The following is a 19,555-nucleotide window of genomic DNA, read 5'->3' as shown; positions in this document are numbered from 1 at the left end:
TATTATTATTATTATTATTATTATTATTATTATTATTATTATTATTATTATTATTATTGTTGTTGTTGTTGTTGTTGTTGTTGTTGTTGTAGTAGTCACGATTCTTAATTGAGAAATTAGCTACATCTTTTTTCTCTCTTTAATAAATCATAATCACATATTTTAGTTTAATTAATTAAACGACAAAGACACTCTCGGTGGCCTAGGCCTACCTTTAAAGCATTATATTCGTCTGTCTTTCTTCAGGCAAATGTATTTATTTATGTATTTATATGTGTATTTTTTTCAGGTATATGTTGTGAAACAATACCATGATGCTCTATGCAGAGGACCCATTTTATAGACCATATTTAGATCCCAGTTGAACCAGATTCCTTTTGAATTTGCACTTATTTTGCACTACACAGTTTAAGTTTCTGAAATCTCAATTGTAAAATGTCATTACAATGACACTAGATATAATCCTGCACGTCTGTGGTATGTTGCTCCTTAATTCTGATTTAATACACAGAGCCTTAATTTGTGCAGACTTGTCTTAGTGCTGGTGTATAATCATAGCTCACATTGAGAAGGATTTCTGTTCGGCACACCAGCAGTGCGAAATCGTGACCTGCATAAAGCTGGACTGGTTTGCGGTGTGCAGTGTTGGGAAACAGCACTTAGCAGCCTTTTGTTATGATCAAGACTTAAACACCAGCTTCAAGCTTAACTACACAAAAGAGGTAGAATAAACACATCTCTAAGCTCAAGTTGGAGTATAGCTTAATAATAATAATAATAATAATAATAATAATAATAATAATAATAATAATAATAATAATAATAATAATAAGTGAACGGCAGACACCGCATCGGCGCGTGTTGACACGTTTTGTGGCCCTGACGGGAAGATGGCGTGTTTTAACGCCCTTTCCTCAGCTCTCTGCTTCACCCCGATTTGACGTGCTTTCACAGATCCTTCGGCTTCTAAGCTTGAATAAAGCGGTTTTTGTCATGGCCCCGCGCCTGTTTGGGTTTCCGTGAAGCGCGAGCATCTTATGCGACACATGCGTCCCATCGCCCGCCCTTGTCCGCATTGTTCGGGCAACAACATGCAACACCTATGCGGTGTCACGTAGGCTCTCGTGCGGCTCGGTCCACCGTGAACGAGCCGTTATAGCGGAGACAAAGACACGTCCGAGCTTGTGCAGTTGGAGAAAAAAATCACGGAAAATCCCCCGTCGCCCCCAAAATCACGGAACCGGTGTCCGATCGCCGTGGTGCGGCGGCGTGTCCCCGTACACGTCCTTGTTGTCGGTTAACGGGGCGCACTGAGGCGTCATCCGCTTTTCTTTTTGCCGCCTGTTGCAGAACCAAACCCGCACGACCTCCTTGTCCAGCTGCAGACTGTCCGCCAGCGCGTTAATCTCTGCCGCACCGGGTTTAGGACACTTTAGGAAATGGCTTTCCAGTGCGCCCTTGACACCCACTTCAATGGAGGTGCGCTTTTTCCTCTTCCTGCCCTGCGCGGCGATTTTGTCCAGGCTCGTGGGGCTGCCCGAAGTTGAGTCGGCCTCCTCGAGCCACTTGTTCAGCAAAGGCTTGAGCTTGCACATGTTTTTGAAGCTAAGCTGCAGTGCCTCGAATCTACAAATTGTGGTCTGCGAGAACACGTTCCCGTACAGCGTGCCGAGCGCCAAGCCCACGTCGGCCTGCGTGAAACCGAGCTTGATGCGCCGCTGCTTGAACTGCTTAGCGAAGTGCTCCAGATCGTCGGATGTGGGCACATCGTCGTCCGAGTGCTCGTGTTGGCCCGGGCGGAGGTTCGGCGCGTGGCCGTGCTCGCTGATCCGCGGGCTCGGTTCGTCCTCATGCGCCTCGCTCAGGACATTTGAATGGTGGTGCATGCCCTGCTCGCCTCCGTATCCCGGCTGCGAGTAGATCATGCTCGGTCCGTTTGAACTCGTCATGCTGGCCATGTGCGCCGTTGTGCTCGCCCTCCAGTGTTGGTCCTGGTGATGCGCGCTCTCGTGTACTAAATGAGCCGCTCGCGACTGTTGCTGCTGCTGCTGTGGCTGCAGACTCGGTGAGTGCTGGAGCTCGTCGGCGTCGCCGTGCAGCGCAGGCTTGATGTCCTGCTCAGACCACGGAGAGCCGTCGCCTTGCGAGAGCGCCGCGAGCCACTGGTGCGCGTGGCCGAGTGGGTTGGCGGCACTCTGGAGCGTCGTGTAGTCGCTGTGCAGCAGGCTCGGCGCGTCCCTGTAAGCTGGCGTCTGCTGCATGCTTCCCGCTTCGGACGCGCTCGACGTCAGGAGGCGGTAGTGGTTGGACGCCGCGGTCGCCATAGCCTCCAGCAGGGCACAGAAAGAGAGAGAGTGAGAGAGACAGAGAGGGAGAGACGAGGGGGGCTTTGCTCGCGTCGACGCGTTACACGCTTACTTTTTTGTGCCACAGGCGGCTCCCCAGCGCCAGTGAAGGCGCGCGCCTTGCGTTTCTGCCTCGATCTGCTCGTGATTGGACAGAAAGTCTTGACAGACGCGGTTGCCCCTGACAGCGACGCGTTCATTGGTCACGGGAGATGCTAGAACCACTTGCGCTCCTGGTGAACGGTGCTTGAAGTTTTGAGCGAGGCTGCGCGCCAACACAGAGAGGACCTGAAGTGACGGAAAAGAGACTTTGAACCATATAAAATCAGCAACATGCAACTTCAAATACTAGTGAGGTTTGAAAGTGAAATCTCAATTGAACTGTCAGTTTAGATGATTTGAACACTTGGTTCAGAGTTTTACAGCGTTTGTTAGGTTTCTTGAGATGATTACTCAGGCATGGCTGCAACTGACTACTCAGGAAACACTGACTATTGAATGAAAACTATGGCAAACAATGTTCGAGTCTGCATTTAACATTTCATACTCTTTGGTTGCTTTGCCCTGTTAAATTTTCAGCTAATGTGTTACTGAAGGGTGCAAATGCATATTATTATTATTATTATTATTATTATTATTATTATTATTATTATTATTATTATTATTATTATTATTATTATTATATATAACACATCCCTTTTTTCCATATAGTACCTTGTCCCGGTCAGGCTGCACTATGGGACATATTTCTCGGGCCTCTGCGTGTTGCTATGGGGAGATGTAAATGAAAACATCGCCGCCCACGTCACATCTGCTGGAGCCGCTTCTCTGAGCGCATTTTAAACGACACAAAGGCTGAAAAAAAGCAGAGGGCAGCTCCAGCCGCGGGGCCGAGGAGAGGTGAATGTGCCCCTGTCCAAAAGTGTAGGCTTCGCTCTTTTGTCATCATTCAGGACGCACAACCTTTGCATGCTCAGGAAGCTTCAGAGCCACTTTATTCCTGTAAAATGTAAATCTTTCTCTGCATCCCCGGCGTTTTAATCTCACAGGAACGTGTTATTGACTCACTGTTTTTTTTTAATTATTATTATTATTATTCTTGTTCAAGATCTATACTTACATCTAAAATTCTCTTTTAATTTCAACACATATTTTTTTTATCCTGTACTTAACAGTATTCTAATCTACTTGTAGCATTTGAGTTAATGACAATAACATTGAAATCAGTGTTTAGAGTTCTACATATTATCAATTCAGAACAAATTGAAATAAAAAAAAATTAAAAAGTCACACTGGCACACATTTTGCTAGAAGATCTTAAAAAATAAACAAAAAAGAAAAGAAAAGAAATAAATAAAAATAAGAATGCATTCCCATAATAAATCTCGCATCGCCTTGTGATAATTTTTTTTTTTTACAATGTTATAATCACTATAGCTCACTATTTCTACTCCTCCTCCTGCTATTTAAATACCAGAGCCTTTAAAACTGCTTTTAACTTTTTTTTTAATTATTATTTTTAAATAAATAAAAAAATTCTCATGACTTCATGGCCTATATTCTTCCAGGCTAAGTTGATATTGTATATGATACCGTTTATACTGCATGAAAGACGTCACATGAACTATAATAATATAAAAATGAAGAGCATGATGGACAATGCGCATGAACCGCTCAAGCAGAAGGAACATTTGCAGTAATCGGGATGTAATTGTGATAATTACAAGCCGTCGACTCGAAGACAGTCGTGTCAGTCGAGACAAAGAACACATTACTTTAATACAGTAATATGCAAACTGTGGATGGTTCAATTACACGACTTAATAACATATAAATGATGCGCAACCCGTTATTAGGAGTCGCAGTCCTAACCAGGCTACTTTATAAATCCGTATCCTGCTCTGATCTGCTCTGTTTTTCACCCCCTCCTTTAAGTTATCCTACAAATTAGTAGTTGAGTGTCTGAGCGTTAAATTAACAGTAATTATATCGACCCCATGCCGCAACGATTCAATATCTCATGGTCTAATTGGCTAAAAGTCGTTTGTTAGCTGCCCAAAGCCCCTAAAAGCCTAATAGAATGTTTTGAAACATGGACATGCACCCATATGGAGATGTTAATGACTTATGTGTATGCAGATGTGGAAGTTTCTGCGTTCAGCTGGCTGAAGATAAATCACTGGAAACTCACAATGATGCATTTGGAAATGTTTATATGCAGGCCACGAATTGAGGTGTTCAGTGTCAAGGTGTCAAAAAACAAAACAAAACAAAATAGTGTCAAAGGAAAAATCAAATAATCAAAAATAAATAAATAAATAAATAAATAAATAAAAAATCAGTCATGGTGTGTAATAAGACAACATATTGCTATGAGTTTTAGTTATGTGCCAGTCCTAAAATGTGCATTATTTAGTATATATTTTTGAGTTGTAGATTATTTTATAAATTGTCCTTGCTGTGTTTTTCTGTGCTCCTCTCAGGGCCTCCTGCCAATCTGGACAGAGATTGTTTGAGGTGAGCCATGTTGTAAATATGAGTGGGGTTGGGTTAGCCGGGCCCACTGTCCCGCATTCACATGCAATTAGGCCTCACAAAAGCCTTGTTAAATGTGTAATCCCGGGACTCCTTTCCCCTTTGATAGTGTTGGCCAGCTGTAGGGGAATGGGCATTATTCTCATTATAAAAGACCTTTAGCTTACTTCAGTGCAAACGGTTCCCACTGAGTACATCAACACTGGGGTCACACACACACACACTCACACACACACACACACACACACACACACACACACACACACACACACACACACACACACACACACACACACACACACACACACACACATACACACACACACACACACACACACACACACAGACACACACACACACACACACACACACACACACACACAGACACACACACACACACACACACACACACACACACACACACACACACACACCCACACACACACACACACACACACACACACACACACACACACACACACACACACAGAGGCTACTACTTTTACAAATGTTTTGTACCATGTTTCCTTCCAGCCCATCACATCCATCCAGTACTCAAAGCCTGTTCATTCTTTTAAATATTTTTATTTTTTAAATTCACTCTTACTTAAGCACCACCAACAAAAAACAACAGATATGAATCTGCAAAAAAACCCAAAAAGGTTTAATATACAGTCCAGTCTTTTCACATTTCAAATCAAACTTGATTAGCTTATAATAACAACTACGCCTCACCTACATCTAAATACATCGATTTATTATCTTCCCCAGTATAGTAACAGCATATGTTGTATAATAAGTGAAAAGGTTAAAAAAGGTTAGGGTTGAGAAAAGTGTTTGATATGAAATCAACCACAACATGCACATCACACACATCTACTCTATATTATGAGCTGTGTAGATTTTTTCTTCTAATCTAGACATCTAATGTATGAGCTGTATTCTCAGAGTCACATAAGACGCAGGTACTATCCTGGTTACCGAGGTCTTGAGTCAGGAACACACACACACACACACACACACACACACACACACACACACACACACACACACACACACACACACACACACACACACACACACACACACACACACACACACACACACACACACACATCTAGGAGCCTGTCTATTTACTGGCATGTTTTAGAGAGCCTCTGCTTTCACTGCTCTGATGATGACTTCAGTGATTCAAACACTTTAACTACTGATCATTATACCTGCTGTTTCTGAAAAACTGCATTTGATCAGTATCTTTCTCTGCAGCTCAGTGGCTCTCTTTTAGAGCAAAATCAGAGTTCTTTGTACTTAAAAAATAAAAACCCACCACAATAAAAAACCCACCAATGATGCTTAAAATTATTATTATTATTATTATTATTATTATTATTATTATTATTATTATTATTATTATTAATAATAATAATAATAATAATAATAATAATAAACATAAAAAGGTCTCATAGTGATATATAAATGCAGTAACAAACTTCATAGCTTGCTATTAGATGACAATAATCCACTTTGCTTCGCTTGGGGCCATATCACAATACCCAGTATGTTTTATTGTGCATTATTCCTTACATACAGTGGAGCCCAAAGATTTTCATTACATAATAATGATATTACTTCAACAATTGGAGTGAAAAGAAAACATTTTGACATAAATTCCAGAGTTTTTTTAGTAGTCTGATCACATGCAATAACAGAAAAGATTCGACATGAGGAAAATCTGCACTTTTTTTCAAGGCAGTTAACGTGTGCTAGAAATACGTGTGCAGAATCTTAAATAATAAATATTAAAAATATCGAACGTTTTTTTAATATTTTCAAAATTCTAATAACTTGATTAGAGCACTGTATTAATGTCCAAGGAGAAACCTGGTGTCCCTCGATCATAACACACAGGACTTAAACTTCACCAGAGGACACCAGAGCATCACTTTTAGAAGACTTAAAAGTGATATAAACAACAAACTCACAAAATAACACAAATAAGAGTCAATAGACATAAACACAACTCTCCAAACTACTTCCCGACTGAGATTTCTGTACAGATGAACTGAATGAAAAATACTACAGGACTATCGAGGAAAAAGTAGAAAAGTGGGAACAGTGTTAAATACACAAGTCGGATAAGAAACAAAACAAAAACAAAGCACTAAACACACAAAAACATGTACAACACGACAGAAGCTGCTTCATCCGGCTGCCACTTGCACACCATCCAGAAATCTCTTAACTTTTTAATTTTATACAATAAAAAAACAAGAGATTTTTAATGTGGCTTCAGACTTGTGTGTCTAAGTGTGTATACTGCGTAGCAGCATCTCTACACCAGCAGGGTGATCCCCGTGCTTTATTAGCGGCACAGGATGTCATAATTAGCAGCATGATAAGTATATTAGTTATATAACAGAAGCAAGTCTTTGGCTGAGATGCTTACACAACTAGTTATTATGAGACATGGAATTTGTCATGGATTCAATTAGAGCTGGTTGTTTTTTCCCAAGCTAGGTGTTAGAACACTGCTACTATAATTTAATGACTGAGCGCATTTACAGCCTGGAAAATGAAGCCATAGAAGACCCTATATACCTGAAAGAGAACAGCTTGAACTTTATAATGTATTTGGAGTCTGTCAAAGATTAACACAGTCATAAACATGGCAATTAGCACCATTACTGGATGGACTGAATGAACTAATGCTTTACTATTCATATAATGTCCATATAAATCCAATCTTTATGCTCAAATACCTTTTATAAGCGAGAATATTGCTCATAAACTACTCAAGCCCAGCCTTTTCAGCTGCTGATTATAACAATTAGTGCCGCATCCTTATATTTGGCCTAATGAGTTAAAGACAGGATGTGTCGTGTAAAAATAACAGCAGTTCATGGTTTCACATGAACAGATTATGCTACAGTACGTTCAGACATACAGGAAGTCAAAGTAATAAGAAAATGGAGTTCGTGAGATGTGGGCATGTCCAAAACAGCGACGAGAAAACTGACTATCAATGGGAGTGAAGATAGTAGAGAGAACGTGATCCCATCTCGTTTTAGACACAACAATACCAAATCTCCATCCAGAACGATTCATTTCAGCCACAAGAGCAAAACCGATTCAGAATACTAGCGGTTCCACCCTCTGATAAATGTTGTCACCATGGCAACCAGTTGTATACTAGGAACACCTACTTAAGACTTCATAATACAGTGACATAATAAAATCACTTGTATGTATGAATGTGTGAGATTGAGATATTTCCTCTGTTATCATGGGATGGGAACGTAAGCGCCTCTCTCCGGAACGCATGAAGTTCAAAAGTTCAGCCATTCGTCAGTGTTAGTCGCTCCTGTTGAAGGATCCTACTATTTAAACATGGGACGAGGAAATGCACAGCCCCTGTTTCTTCAATTCAAGCTTGTCAGGTTGTCACCATTACCGAGAATTTTTTAGGGTAAACACTAAAATATGTCAGCATTATTTAGCCTTGCTAGTATCACTTCTACTTACATGGTGATATGGAAGGCCTTTTAGCTCTTTTATAGGCTCCTGGAATATTCAGAGCAGCGCAGAAGGTTAGTGCCATGAAAGTCTTAGCTGATCAATATAGATGGGCCCCACCCGTGATTAGACCTGGAGTAAATCTGGACAAATCAATGTGGATGGTTACACTACAGGTTAAAGCTGGAGTATATCAGTCCAAATCAATATAAATGGCTGAACTTCAGTTTAAAGCAGCAGTATATCTGCCTGGTTCACTGTTAATGGGCATGGTACAGGAGATAAAAGCTGGAGTAAATTGGTTTGTAGCACAAGTGCTGGTTAACACAGTGAAGCTCGCTCAGGTCGCTGTGGTGTACAAGAAGCAGCTGCACACAGAATCATATATAAAAGAGTTTTTAATCCATAATGAAAGAGGACGGAAATCTGGAAAGACGATTATTTATACTTTACGTGGTTTGGGCCATGAATGTATTTTGTGTCAGTGTGTCTTTGTGTGTACGTTATTGGCTATATGTTTGTGTATAGGTGTGTGTGTATGTGTGTGGTTTGTATTTTTTTGTTTTCTTTATGTGTGTGTATAAATGTGTGTGTCTTTATAAATGTTGTATGTGTGTTTGTGTGTCTGTGCGCATGTTATAGTGTATATGTTTGTGTATAGGTGTGTGCGTATGTGTGTGGATTGTATTTGAGTTTTCTTCATGTGTGTGTGTGTAAAAGGGTGTGTGTGTGTGTATGTGTGTGTTTGTATGTAGGTTATTGTGTATATGTTTGTGTATAGGTGTGTGCACATGTGTTTGTTTTGTATTTGTGTTTTCTTTGTGTGTGTGTGGTGGTGGTGGTGGTGGTGTGGTGGTGGTGCTGGGGGGGTAGAGTTCCAATGCTGTAAACAATCAGGGAATATTTTGCTTTAACCAGAAAGAACAAGATATTTATTATTATTTTTTTCTTAAGTAAACAGGTTGTTCTATTGTCCTCTGTTGCCTCAATATCACCACCAATTGGTCTGAAATAAATACTTGGAGTAAAACCAGCTTAATAACACCAATAAACCAATATACCAATTATCTTATTTTCCTCCTTCTCTCTGTGTTCCATTCTCTCTTTTCTCTTTCCCCTTGCACCATCTTTGTCTCAGTCTTTCACCTCCACCCTCTTTGTTGGACCAACAAACCCAGCAAGTCCCCCATCTTTCTCTCTCTTAAGATCCACTCAAGCCTCACTAAAGCTTTCACCTCGTTTAGGTCACTTTCCCAAGAGCCCCTCTCCCCTGTCCGGAGGAGAAAAAAAAAAGACAAGAAGTGGTTTAAGACAGGACACCATCTGTCCTCTAATCATAAAGGACACAGGCATGGAGTGAATGTGTATGCCTGTGTGCAAGTGTTTCTGTGAAAGTGAAAGAAAAAGAATGAAAGAATGATGAGATGGAGTAGATGTAGATGCCTGAAAAATAATGTAAGAATACAGAAGCACTATATGATATGTTCTGTGTCCGGTTTATGTGAGTCCGGTCTTATCTATGTCTTTGTTTGTTTGTGAGAGAATGAGAATGTGTGTTTTGTGTGTGAGAGATTAGCAAGACCCCCTCTGGTTCACAATTCCTTACAAAGCTGCACCTTGCAGCTGCGACCTGCATGACCCCTTGGTTCCATGGCAACAGTGTGGGCCCCCAACCTGCCCTCAGTGCTAGTGTGTGTGCTTGTGTGTGTGTGTGCCTGAGAAAAGACCAACCAAAACTTAAAGAGCCATTCAGTTTGTCATCACCAGGCAAGCTGAAAGGAGAACACAGCCGAATGCAAGCTTATCAGAGTTACTGCAATTACACCGTTTTTTTTTAGTTTTTTTTTTTTTTTTTTACAAGTGCTTCACTTGTGCGTACAGCAAATAAATATTTTTCATAGGATAATATAGATTTTTTATTTAAACCAAAATTAGGAAAACGTGCACTCTGAAACTATATTAGATTTTTTTTCATAAAGAATATGATTCAAAATGAATCAAACATACACCGATCAGTCATAACCTTAATACCAGCTGCCTAATATTGTGTAAAAAAATAAAAATAAATAAATACTAAAAAAACATTCTAGAAGCATCCATGGATCAGGCTTTTTTGTCCGGGAATTTGGAAGCCAAATGAACACCTAGAACTCTGTTATGTTCCTCAATCCATTCCAGCGATTTTTACAACATGGCATTGATCATCATCGTGCTGAATGAGGACACTGTCATTAGGGAAAGCAGTTGTCATGTAGAGGTGACTTGGTCTGAACATTTTTTTAATTAGATGGTACGTGTCACACTAGCATCCACATGAATGCATGGATGCAAGGATTCCGTGGTGCTGTCTCCTCCCATGTTTAAGTAACATACACACACCCAGGTCAGGCCATCTTCTTCTATTGCTCCATGGTCCTGGTCTGATTGTAAGAACATTTGGTCATGGACAGGGTTCTGCTGTCATGGAGATGCACTGACTTAGTCATTTATCCATATAAATTTGGTCCTTGTTAAAGTCTCAGATCTTTACACACCCTTTTATACACATTTTTCCTGCTTCCAGCACATCAACTTTGAGAACTGACTTCACTTGCTGCCTAATTTACAGGTCTCACTGTGATGAGATAATCAACATTAATCATTTCAACTGTCTGTGGTTTTAATGTTATGTCTGAACAGTGTATACAGAAATAAATGAATGGTCCGAAAAATATTTCTGGAAAGTTCTGCTGATGTTTGTTCAGCCACCATCTTGATACTTCTAAAATATTTAGCTTGTACCGATGTTGTCAGGACTTAGTCCGGACTTTGGCCATGTGTTCTTGTTTTTGTTCCCTGTCAGGTGTCTGCCCCGCCCTTGCTTACTCCTCCCCGTCTCTGCACACCTGTTCCTCATGTGTTCATTGTCTTATCTATTTAACTGTGCCACGTGGCCTTGAGCAGAGCGGAATCCTCTGGTGTCTTTGGTTGTCGTCTGATGTCGTGTCTCTGTCTTTGTTTCATGTTTTTATTTATTAAAACCTGTTTATTTTTACGCTATCCTGCATTTGGGTCTATTTTATCCCCGCGTCCTTGACAGATGTATGTTAGCAGTACATCAGCCAATAATCTTTAATCTACCTTTCTTCCTAGAAGCTACACAGTAATTGCGGATACACATCTGGCTCATTCCAGATTGTTCTTTGTGTATTGTAGCCTTCAAGTAAAGTTTGTGTTATTTACATAGAATTCATTTTAATAAAAAAGCAATCAATGCTGTGCGTTTAGAATGCTGATTTTGAGTAATAAACAGGAAAAAAAAAGATTTTAAATATGCCGAATTTGGTTTGGGTCTGGAGGGTAGGATGGCTTAGTGGTTAGCACATTCGCCTCACACCTCCAGGGGCAGGGTTCGATTCCCCGCCAAAGACATGCATGGTAGGTTGATTGGCATCTCTAGAAAATTGTCCGGAGTGAATGAGAGTCTGCCTTGATGCCCAATGGCGCCTGAGATCCATGTGACCCGAGAAGTTCGGATAAGCGGTAGAAAATAAGTGAGTGAGAGTGATTTGAACTCATATGTTTCTTAATTTGCATAAAATTCAACAGTCATTTTTGTTCATTTCTGAGGTGACATACTGGAATATGATAAAGATCTAGTGTTGCTGTAAAAGAGATCCACACTGATCAAACTAAGACAAACTCAATAATTATCCTCTTGAATAAGTCAATGTGTCAAACCACGTCTTTACTATGATTGCGTTCAAATGCAAAAGACACACCACACACATGATATAAGCAGAACTGGAAAGTAAAAAACTCTTTAGTTCAGCTCTTCAGAACATTACAACTTTCCAAGAAATATTCATGTATTCCTAAATATTATATATTACATTCAATAATAATTTACACAATAATCCTGTTTGAAAGTGTTTAATGTATTTTATTGCGTCTTGAGCATCAGTGAATCAGAGCAGCTTTTAGAATATTTTGTACCTTAGTTGTCCTCAGTGTGAAAAGATGGATGGCAGACGCCCTTATTCAGAGTGACTTACATTATTTATCTCATTTTATTAGGGTTAAGGGTCTTGCTCAGGGGCCCAGAAGTGGCATCTTGGTGGACCTGTGATTCAAAATCACAAAACTCTGTTCAGTACTCCAACACCTTAACCACTAAAGTACCACATTCTTAAATATACCTGACATGCTGGAAAAGCAAATAATGTGCAGGGGCTGGAGGATTTTTCTGAAGATCTGTGGGAAGGTTCCTGCTCAGGACAAACAATGGGCTCGTCCGGAACTCTGACAAAACATCAAAACAGTCGCTGATCCTTCACATAAAACACAGTAACAGGATTCGAGAGTTAACATTTGAACATATTCCTTTGTGTAAATTCCGATATTTTTGTGTTTTTTTTTGGACTAGGTGTAAACATCTGTGATGGGAAAAAAATTCAAATTTTAAAAATATGACCAGAATTGTTCATGTACTTGCAGCTACATAATTCAGTGAATATATGTTTGAGTTTAATTAATTCAAAGTACTTCTACTTTAACTCAATTTCATTCTTTCACTTAAAACTTTCAAACAAAGTTAGTAAGGCAGGAAACAGCGCAGATGAACCGTTTCTTATCTGATTGAGCTAAACTGGCTAGTGAGACTTTTTGATCTTATTATTCACAAGTTAAAACTGTTCATTTCAGTGTTTGGTAATGATGGTCAGCTGTGTTAAACAGATCTAATCTAGCCTATAGGTAATACTCAGGATAATGTGTAAAAGAACATCTACTGCTAGATAAATTACTATGCTAATAGAAACATATCCGTTGCACTAATTCAAAACAGCTATTACTGTAGATTTAGTGCCATTTTTCATGAATGTTTAACTTTTGAAAGCTTGTTAGAAGTAAGAAGGGAAGCCAGAAGCACATTAAACAGGAATACACATCAATGTGAGATACCTAGCCACTAGCAGAAATGCTATAAAGGAAGTCTGGCTTCTTAAAGATCTATTTCAACTAGAGGAGAAAAATAACCAGGACATTCGGCCATATTAAATCACTTGATATTATTTTTTTTATTTAAGTAAAACTGTGCAATCATGTCTATTTACTGATTTTTGATGATTAGCTAAAGTATCAGTGATTAGCTACAGAATTTGTGGTTAGTTACAGAATCAGTGATTAGCTACAGAATCAGTGATTGGCTACAGAATCAGTGATTAGCTACAGTATCAGTGATTAACTACAGTATCAGTGATTAACTACAGAATCAGTGATTAGCTACAGAATTTGTGGTTAGCTACAGTATCAGTGATTAGCTACAGAATCAGTGATTAGCTACAGAATTTGTGGTTAGCTACAGAATCAGTGATTAGCTACAGTATCAGTGATTAACTACAGTATCAGTGATTAGCTACAGAATCAGTGATTAGCTACAGAATCAGTGATTAGCTACAGAATTTGTGGTTAGCTACAGTATCAGTGATTAGCTAAAGAATCAGTGATTAGCTACAGAATTTGTGGTTAGCTACAGAATCAGTGATTAGCTACAGAATTTGTGGTTAGCTACAGTATCAGTGATTAGCTACAGAATCAGTGATTAGCTACAGAATCAGTGATTAGCTAAAGAATCAGTGATTAGCTACAGAATTTGTGGTTAGCTACAGTATCAGTGATTAGCTACAGAATCAGTGATTAGCTACAGAATCAGTGATTAGCTACAGAATCAGTGATTAGCTACAGAATTTGTGGTTATCTACAGTATCAGTGATTAGCTACAGAATCAGTTATTAGCTACAGAATCAGTGATTAGCTAAAGAATCAGTGATTAGCTACAGAATTTGTGGTTAGCTACAGAATCAGTGATTAGCTACAGAATTTGTGGTTAGCTACAGAATCAGTGATTAGCTACAGTATCAGTGATTAGCTACAGTATCAGTGTTTAGCTACAGTATCAGTGATTAGCTACAGACTGAGAGATTAGCTACAGAATAAGAGATTAGCTACAATATGAGTGATTAGCTACAGAATCGGTGATTAGTACAGTATAAGTGATTTTACTACAGTATAAGTGATTTTAGTACAGTATAAGTGATTAGTACAGTATAAGTGATTAGTTCAGTATAGCCAGAAGAACAGATTATGAGTCTGATTATTGTTAATGATAAGGTAATTACTCAAACTGATGCCTTCCAATTCCTTCGGTAATTCTATTATCACCTCTACTCCATTTAATATCTCTTCTTCCGCTTTTCCTCACGTCAGCGTGTCACTTGAATGACATCAGAATGCAGCAACTCAAACACAACACAGATGAAATATAATAATGTATTAATAGTCTGGTTTAGCTTTACAGTCGTCACAGAGCTAGCGGAACCTTCTGTAATAAAAGCAGAGCCATGTTCCTACGTAGAATAGGTCAGGATCCTTCTGGTTCTAAGCTTCTTGCTGGATGAAAGTGGGATGATGTTTGAAGAACTGGTCCACAATCCTCAGCTGTAGCAGCAGGCTAGCATGCTCTGTAACTCCTCTGTAACTCCTGCTATGACAGGCTCTGGAGCACAGAGATAAGAGTGTACACGCTACAGTGATATGGAAAGAGACTGTAGAGCTACAGGAATATCTGTATCAGGTACTTCAGTTCGTGTTCTGTGTTACTGGGATTCGTGGATCTTGCTTCTGTGTTTTGAAATGAACTGAACACCAGAGTACTTATTAATGTAATGTCAGATTTATTCAAAATCTGAATATTTATTTATGACTCTGTTTGCAGTTTGCTTTTCTTCTTCTTCTTCTTCTTCTTCTTCTTCTTCTTCTTCTTCTTCTTCTTCTTCTTCGTCGTCGTCTTCTTCTTCTTCTTCTTCTTCGTCTTCTTCTTCTTGTTCTTGTTGTTCTTATTACATTTGCAGCACATCCAGGGTTGAGGGTTGGATTCCAGTTTTCTCCTCTGTGTCTGGAGTTTGCATGTTCTTCCTGTGCTTCAGGGATTTCCTCTGCTTACTGTGCAGTATAACTACTGTACATTTATACAGTAGATGACGTTAGATGAGAGCTTGTCCGCCATTTATCCAACCGGAGAGGTTTTAGACAATATGATGTCATTTCCAATAAGGGAATGTAGTGATGCATTCTGGGATATTTTCAGGGTGTGGTCATTCCAGTGCACTTGAAGGACTTCGATTGAGAGAGTGAGACAGACCTTAAAATATCTGACTCCCTGATCACTAGACTAGGGGAAGGACTAGGTCTTCAGGAAAGATAAGGTTCTTAATAACATGATAAGGAAATTAAAATGTAACTTAATGTAAGGGATAATTTGCGTAAACTGACTATAAACATAAATATATTCATACAAAATATAAATTATAAATGTATAAAAACCTGTTTAAAAAAAATTAAAGACTTCAGGATGAGCTCATTGTATCCAATAATAAATGTTCCTCGATATTAAAGAAAATTATTACTTGATTGTGTCACAATCGGCTTTACATTCATTTTTAAATCGTTCTTTAAGGCTTTTTAAATAGGATCTATAGGGAAACACTGTCAGAGGAAACAAACAGAGAAGAGAGCTTACATGTTGTCTCGGGTAGAAACCCTGCTGCTGAAAAGTCAATTCAATTCAAATTCAAAATTTATTTGTACAAGGCTTTTGACAAGCAGCTTTACAGAACATAAGAAAAATAATACAAAAAGTTCATTATACAAAGATTAATCTAATAAAAAGTTCAGGATTAATATTAGACTTAAATTTAATTGTGTTTGTATTTATCCCCAATGAACAAGTCTGACGTGACTGAGGTGACTGTGGGGAGGAAAAACTCCCATAGATGGAAAAGGAAGAAACCTTGAGAGGAACCAGACTCAAAAGTGAACCTCATCCTCATTTGGGTGACACTTGAGGCTGTGATTATGAATACACAGTCTGACATGTGTGTATTGATGAGGAGGTTGTTTTCCTCAAAGACCACATGGAGTTGGCATCTCCTATTAGAATGTTTGAATACTTCATGACGCTGGAGCTGGTGCATCTCTAGATCTTCACAGGGTTGATGTTTAGTCTCAATCAAGGACCCAAATCTTCATGATACGGAACACGACTGGAGCTGGTCAATCTCTGGATGCCTCGGGATGGGTAGAAAAAGAGAAGCAGTGGAAAGGAGTTATTAGCGTAGGTGCTGTTTATAATATTAGCAAGCACTAAATGATAATATGATGTACTAGAGCACAAGATTATTGGAAGTATTATGTGTAGGCCTGACTAAAAATTTAAACTGGAAAAGTGTGTCTGAAATTTTCTTCTGTAAGAGAAAATTCCCTTTGGTCATTTACAAGAATGCAGAAAGGTTCATTGTAGACTGATCAAATTTCCTTTGTTCCAGAGTGATATATAGGAGTTGATACAACGTTTAATGTGTTGAAATGTGCATGCAGGGGGTGTAATGAAAACTTAATCACTGTGCATTAACAGATGGGTTGTGTTTGTCACGCCACAGCGCAAATGGACTGATTGCTGTTTCCTGAGAAAGAGAGAGAGAGAGAGAGCATCAGAGAGAGAGAGAGAGAGAGTGTGTCAGAGAGAGAGAGATAGCGTCAGAGAGAGAGAGAGAGAGATTGAGAGAGAGATAGCGTCAGAGAGAGAGAGAGAGATAGAGTGAGAGCGTCAGAGAGAGAGAGAGAGAGATAGCGTCAGAGAGAGAGAGAGAATGAGAGAGAGAGAGAGAGAGAGAGAGAGAGAGAGAGAGAGAGCACCAGAGAGAGAAAGCGAGAGAAAGAGAAAGCATAATGTTAAAACAGCTATAATTTTTGGATTAAATATAGCTGCAGAAAATATCTAATGTATTCTCATTAAATATCATTTCGTCATAACAAATAAAAATATCTTGAATAAACTCCACCTGATTTAGAATGTCTCCAAACTCCACCTGATTTAGAATGTCTCCAAACTCCACCTGATTTAGAATGTCTCCAAACTCCACCTGATTTAGAATGTCTCCAAACTCCACCTGATTTAGAATGTCTCCAAACTCCACCTGATTTAGAATGTCTCCAAACTCCACCTGATTTAGAATGTCTCCAAACTCCACCTGATTTAGAATGTCCTATCATAAGATTACAAAAAAGCAAATATAAGAATATTTTTTGTTTTATGTCCAAACTTGCCAGGTTTAACATTGAGAAAAAGAAAGAATTAGAAAGATTTAGAAACCGGATTAATATTCATCTGGTTTATAATCAGAAACGCTAGAACAATATGACAGCAAGACTTTTCATCGGCTAAGGTGACATTTTTTGGCAGAGTAGCAGAAATGATGACTTTGATAATTGCTCTTCAAACTTCATTGTGAAAGAAAAGAAAATGTAGATGGCTTCAGTTATCAGTCTCTAAGCTCTGGGTAAAACACAGTTACCTATCACTCTCTCTCTCTCTCTCTCTCTCTCTCTCTCTCTCTCCTTTATTCACTCATTCTCTCTGGGATAAATTACTGTAAAGCAGCAGCTAACACACACACACACACACACACACACACACACACACACACACACACACACACACACACACACACACAAACACATACACACGCATGTGTATGCACACACATGCACAAACGCAAGCGACATCCACACAAACACATACTCTGACACAAACTCGCAAGCAAACACACACACATACAAACACACACAAACACACGCACATGTGCACGCACACATACACACATGCACAAACGCACACGCAAACATCCACACAAACATACATTCTCCCACAAACATGCAAGCACACACATACACACATACACAAGAAAACAAACACACACCCACACACATGCACAAACACACACACACACACACACACACACACACACACACACACACACACACACACACACACACACACACACACACACACACACACACATTCAGGCAGACATGTACACACACGAACATCCACACAAACATACACTCTCCCACAAACACGCAAGCACACGCATCCACACTCACACACTTGCACACACTCTCACACAAACTTTGACGCACACACAATTACACACACACAAACACATACCCGCACATACTGTATGCGCTGAAAAAAAAGACGCACACAAACATCCAAACAAACATACACTCTTTCACAAACATGCAAGCATACACACACAAAAAACACTTGTACAATCCTAACAATAGTGAAAAGAAAGTGAGAACATATGGCTGCAAGAGGCTTCTCTGGGCTCCTCACAAGGGATTTCGATCTCTGTGTGTTTGTGAGTGTAGCATCTTCAATGCATTGCAGTTGGGGACTTCTGGAACTGAGCACTCTGTAGTTATTGAATGGTCTGTATATATGTTTGTGTGTGTGTGTGTGTGTGTGTGTGTGTGTGTGTGTGTGTGTGTGTGTGTGTGTGTGTGTGTGTGTGTGTGTGAATTATGATATGTGTCTGTGTTTTGCATGCCTATGAAGTAAGAGACGGGTTTCTGTTTTTCGGGGGCGGAACACTTGTCAAGTGTGACCTCCTTAGAGGGACAAGCAGGCACATGACGCTTGATTTGCTTAAATTTATGCTTGTGTGTGTGTGTGTGTGTGTGTGTGTGTGTGTGTGTGTGTGTGTGTGTGTGTGTGTGTGTGTGTGTGTGTGTGTGTGTGTGTGTGTGTGTTGGTTTGAATTTTTGTGCTGTGGTCCTTAAGAGAGGGAAAAAAAAAACACACCGCTGTTCTTATTGAACTTGACCTGCAGGCCAGATCAATGTGGCACAGCATGCGACGGAATGAGGGTGCTCACTTATTACCCTGGAGGGAGGAGAGAGAGAGAGAGAGAGAGAGAGAGAGAGAGAGAGAGAGAGAGAGAGAGAGAGAGAGAGAAAGAGAATTTCACAGACACTTTTATCAAACCCATGATCACAAAAGAAGAAAAAATATAAGTTAAAGGAAAATATTTCATTCCTCCACAGTAAATGGTTCTGCAGTGAAAAAGACATAATGCAGGACTTTTCATTACACTGAAGCTGATTATTACACAAGATTCATATCTCAGCCTTCATGTTGTTAAAAATAAAAGAAATAAATAAAGGTCTTGTTATACCGTTCTTATCGAAGGTGCGAGAGTATTTTCAAATAATATTCAAACAAAATAGTTTCCTTCACCTAATTCTAATGCGACTTTACATAACAGGAGCCATTTTGGATT

General features: G+C 39.4%; 2 protein-coding genes across 3 annotated transcripts in view; one reads left to right on the top strand and one right to left on the bottom strand.

Annotated features, from left to right (window-relative positions):
• Positions 1–2,469, bottom strand: part of pou3f2a (POU class 3 homeobox 2a) — a 2,779-nt gene extending 310 nt beyond the window's left edge. Inside the window, exon 1 of the mRNA XM_027151676.2 lies at positions 1–2,469. This exon is cut by the window's left edge and continues 310 nt beyond it. Within this exon, the coding sequence (XP_027007477.1) occupies positions 1,233–2,324 (1,092 nt within the window). The 5' untranslated portion in view covers positions 2,325–2,469 and the 3' untranslated portion in view covers positions 1–1,232.
• Positions 1–19,206, top strand: part of faxca (failed axon connections homolog, metaxin like GST domain containing a) — a 39,411-nt gene extending 20,205 nt beyond the window's left edge. For both annotated transcript variants that reach the window (XR_007138702.1, XR_007138701.1), the window contains exon 7: positions 19,169–19,206. The gene's annotated coding sequence lies outside the window, so the exon portion shown is untranslated. The remainder of the gene's footprint in view (positions 1–19,168) is intronic.
• The last annotated feature ends 349 nt before the right edge of the window (positions 19,207–19,555 follow it).

Source organism: Tachysurus fulvidraco, chromosome 19, assembly GCF_022655615.1.
Source record: "Tachysurus fulvidraco isolate hzauxx_2018 chromosome 19, HZAU_PFXX_2.0, whole genome shotgun sequence".
In the NCBI taxonomy this organism is placed as follows: Eukaryota; Metazoa; Chordata; class Actinopteri; order Siluriformes; family Bagridae; genus Tachysurus; species Tachysurus fulvidraco.
Note: the sequence above shows the minus strand (reverse complement) of the source record. Positions and strands in the feature narration are given on the sequence as shown.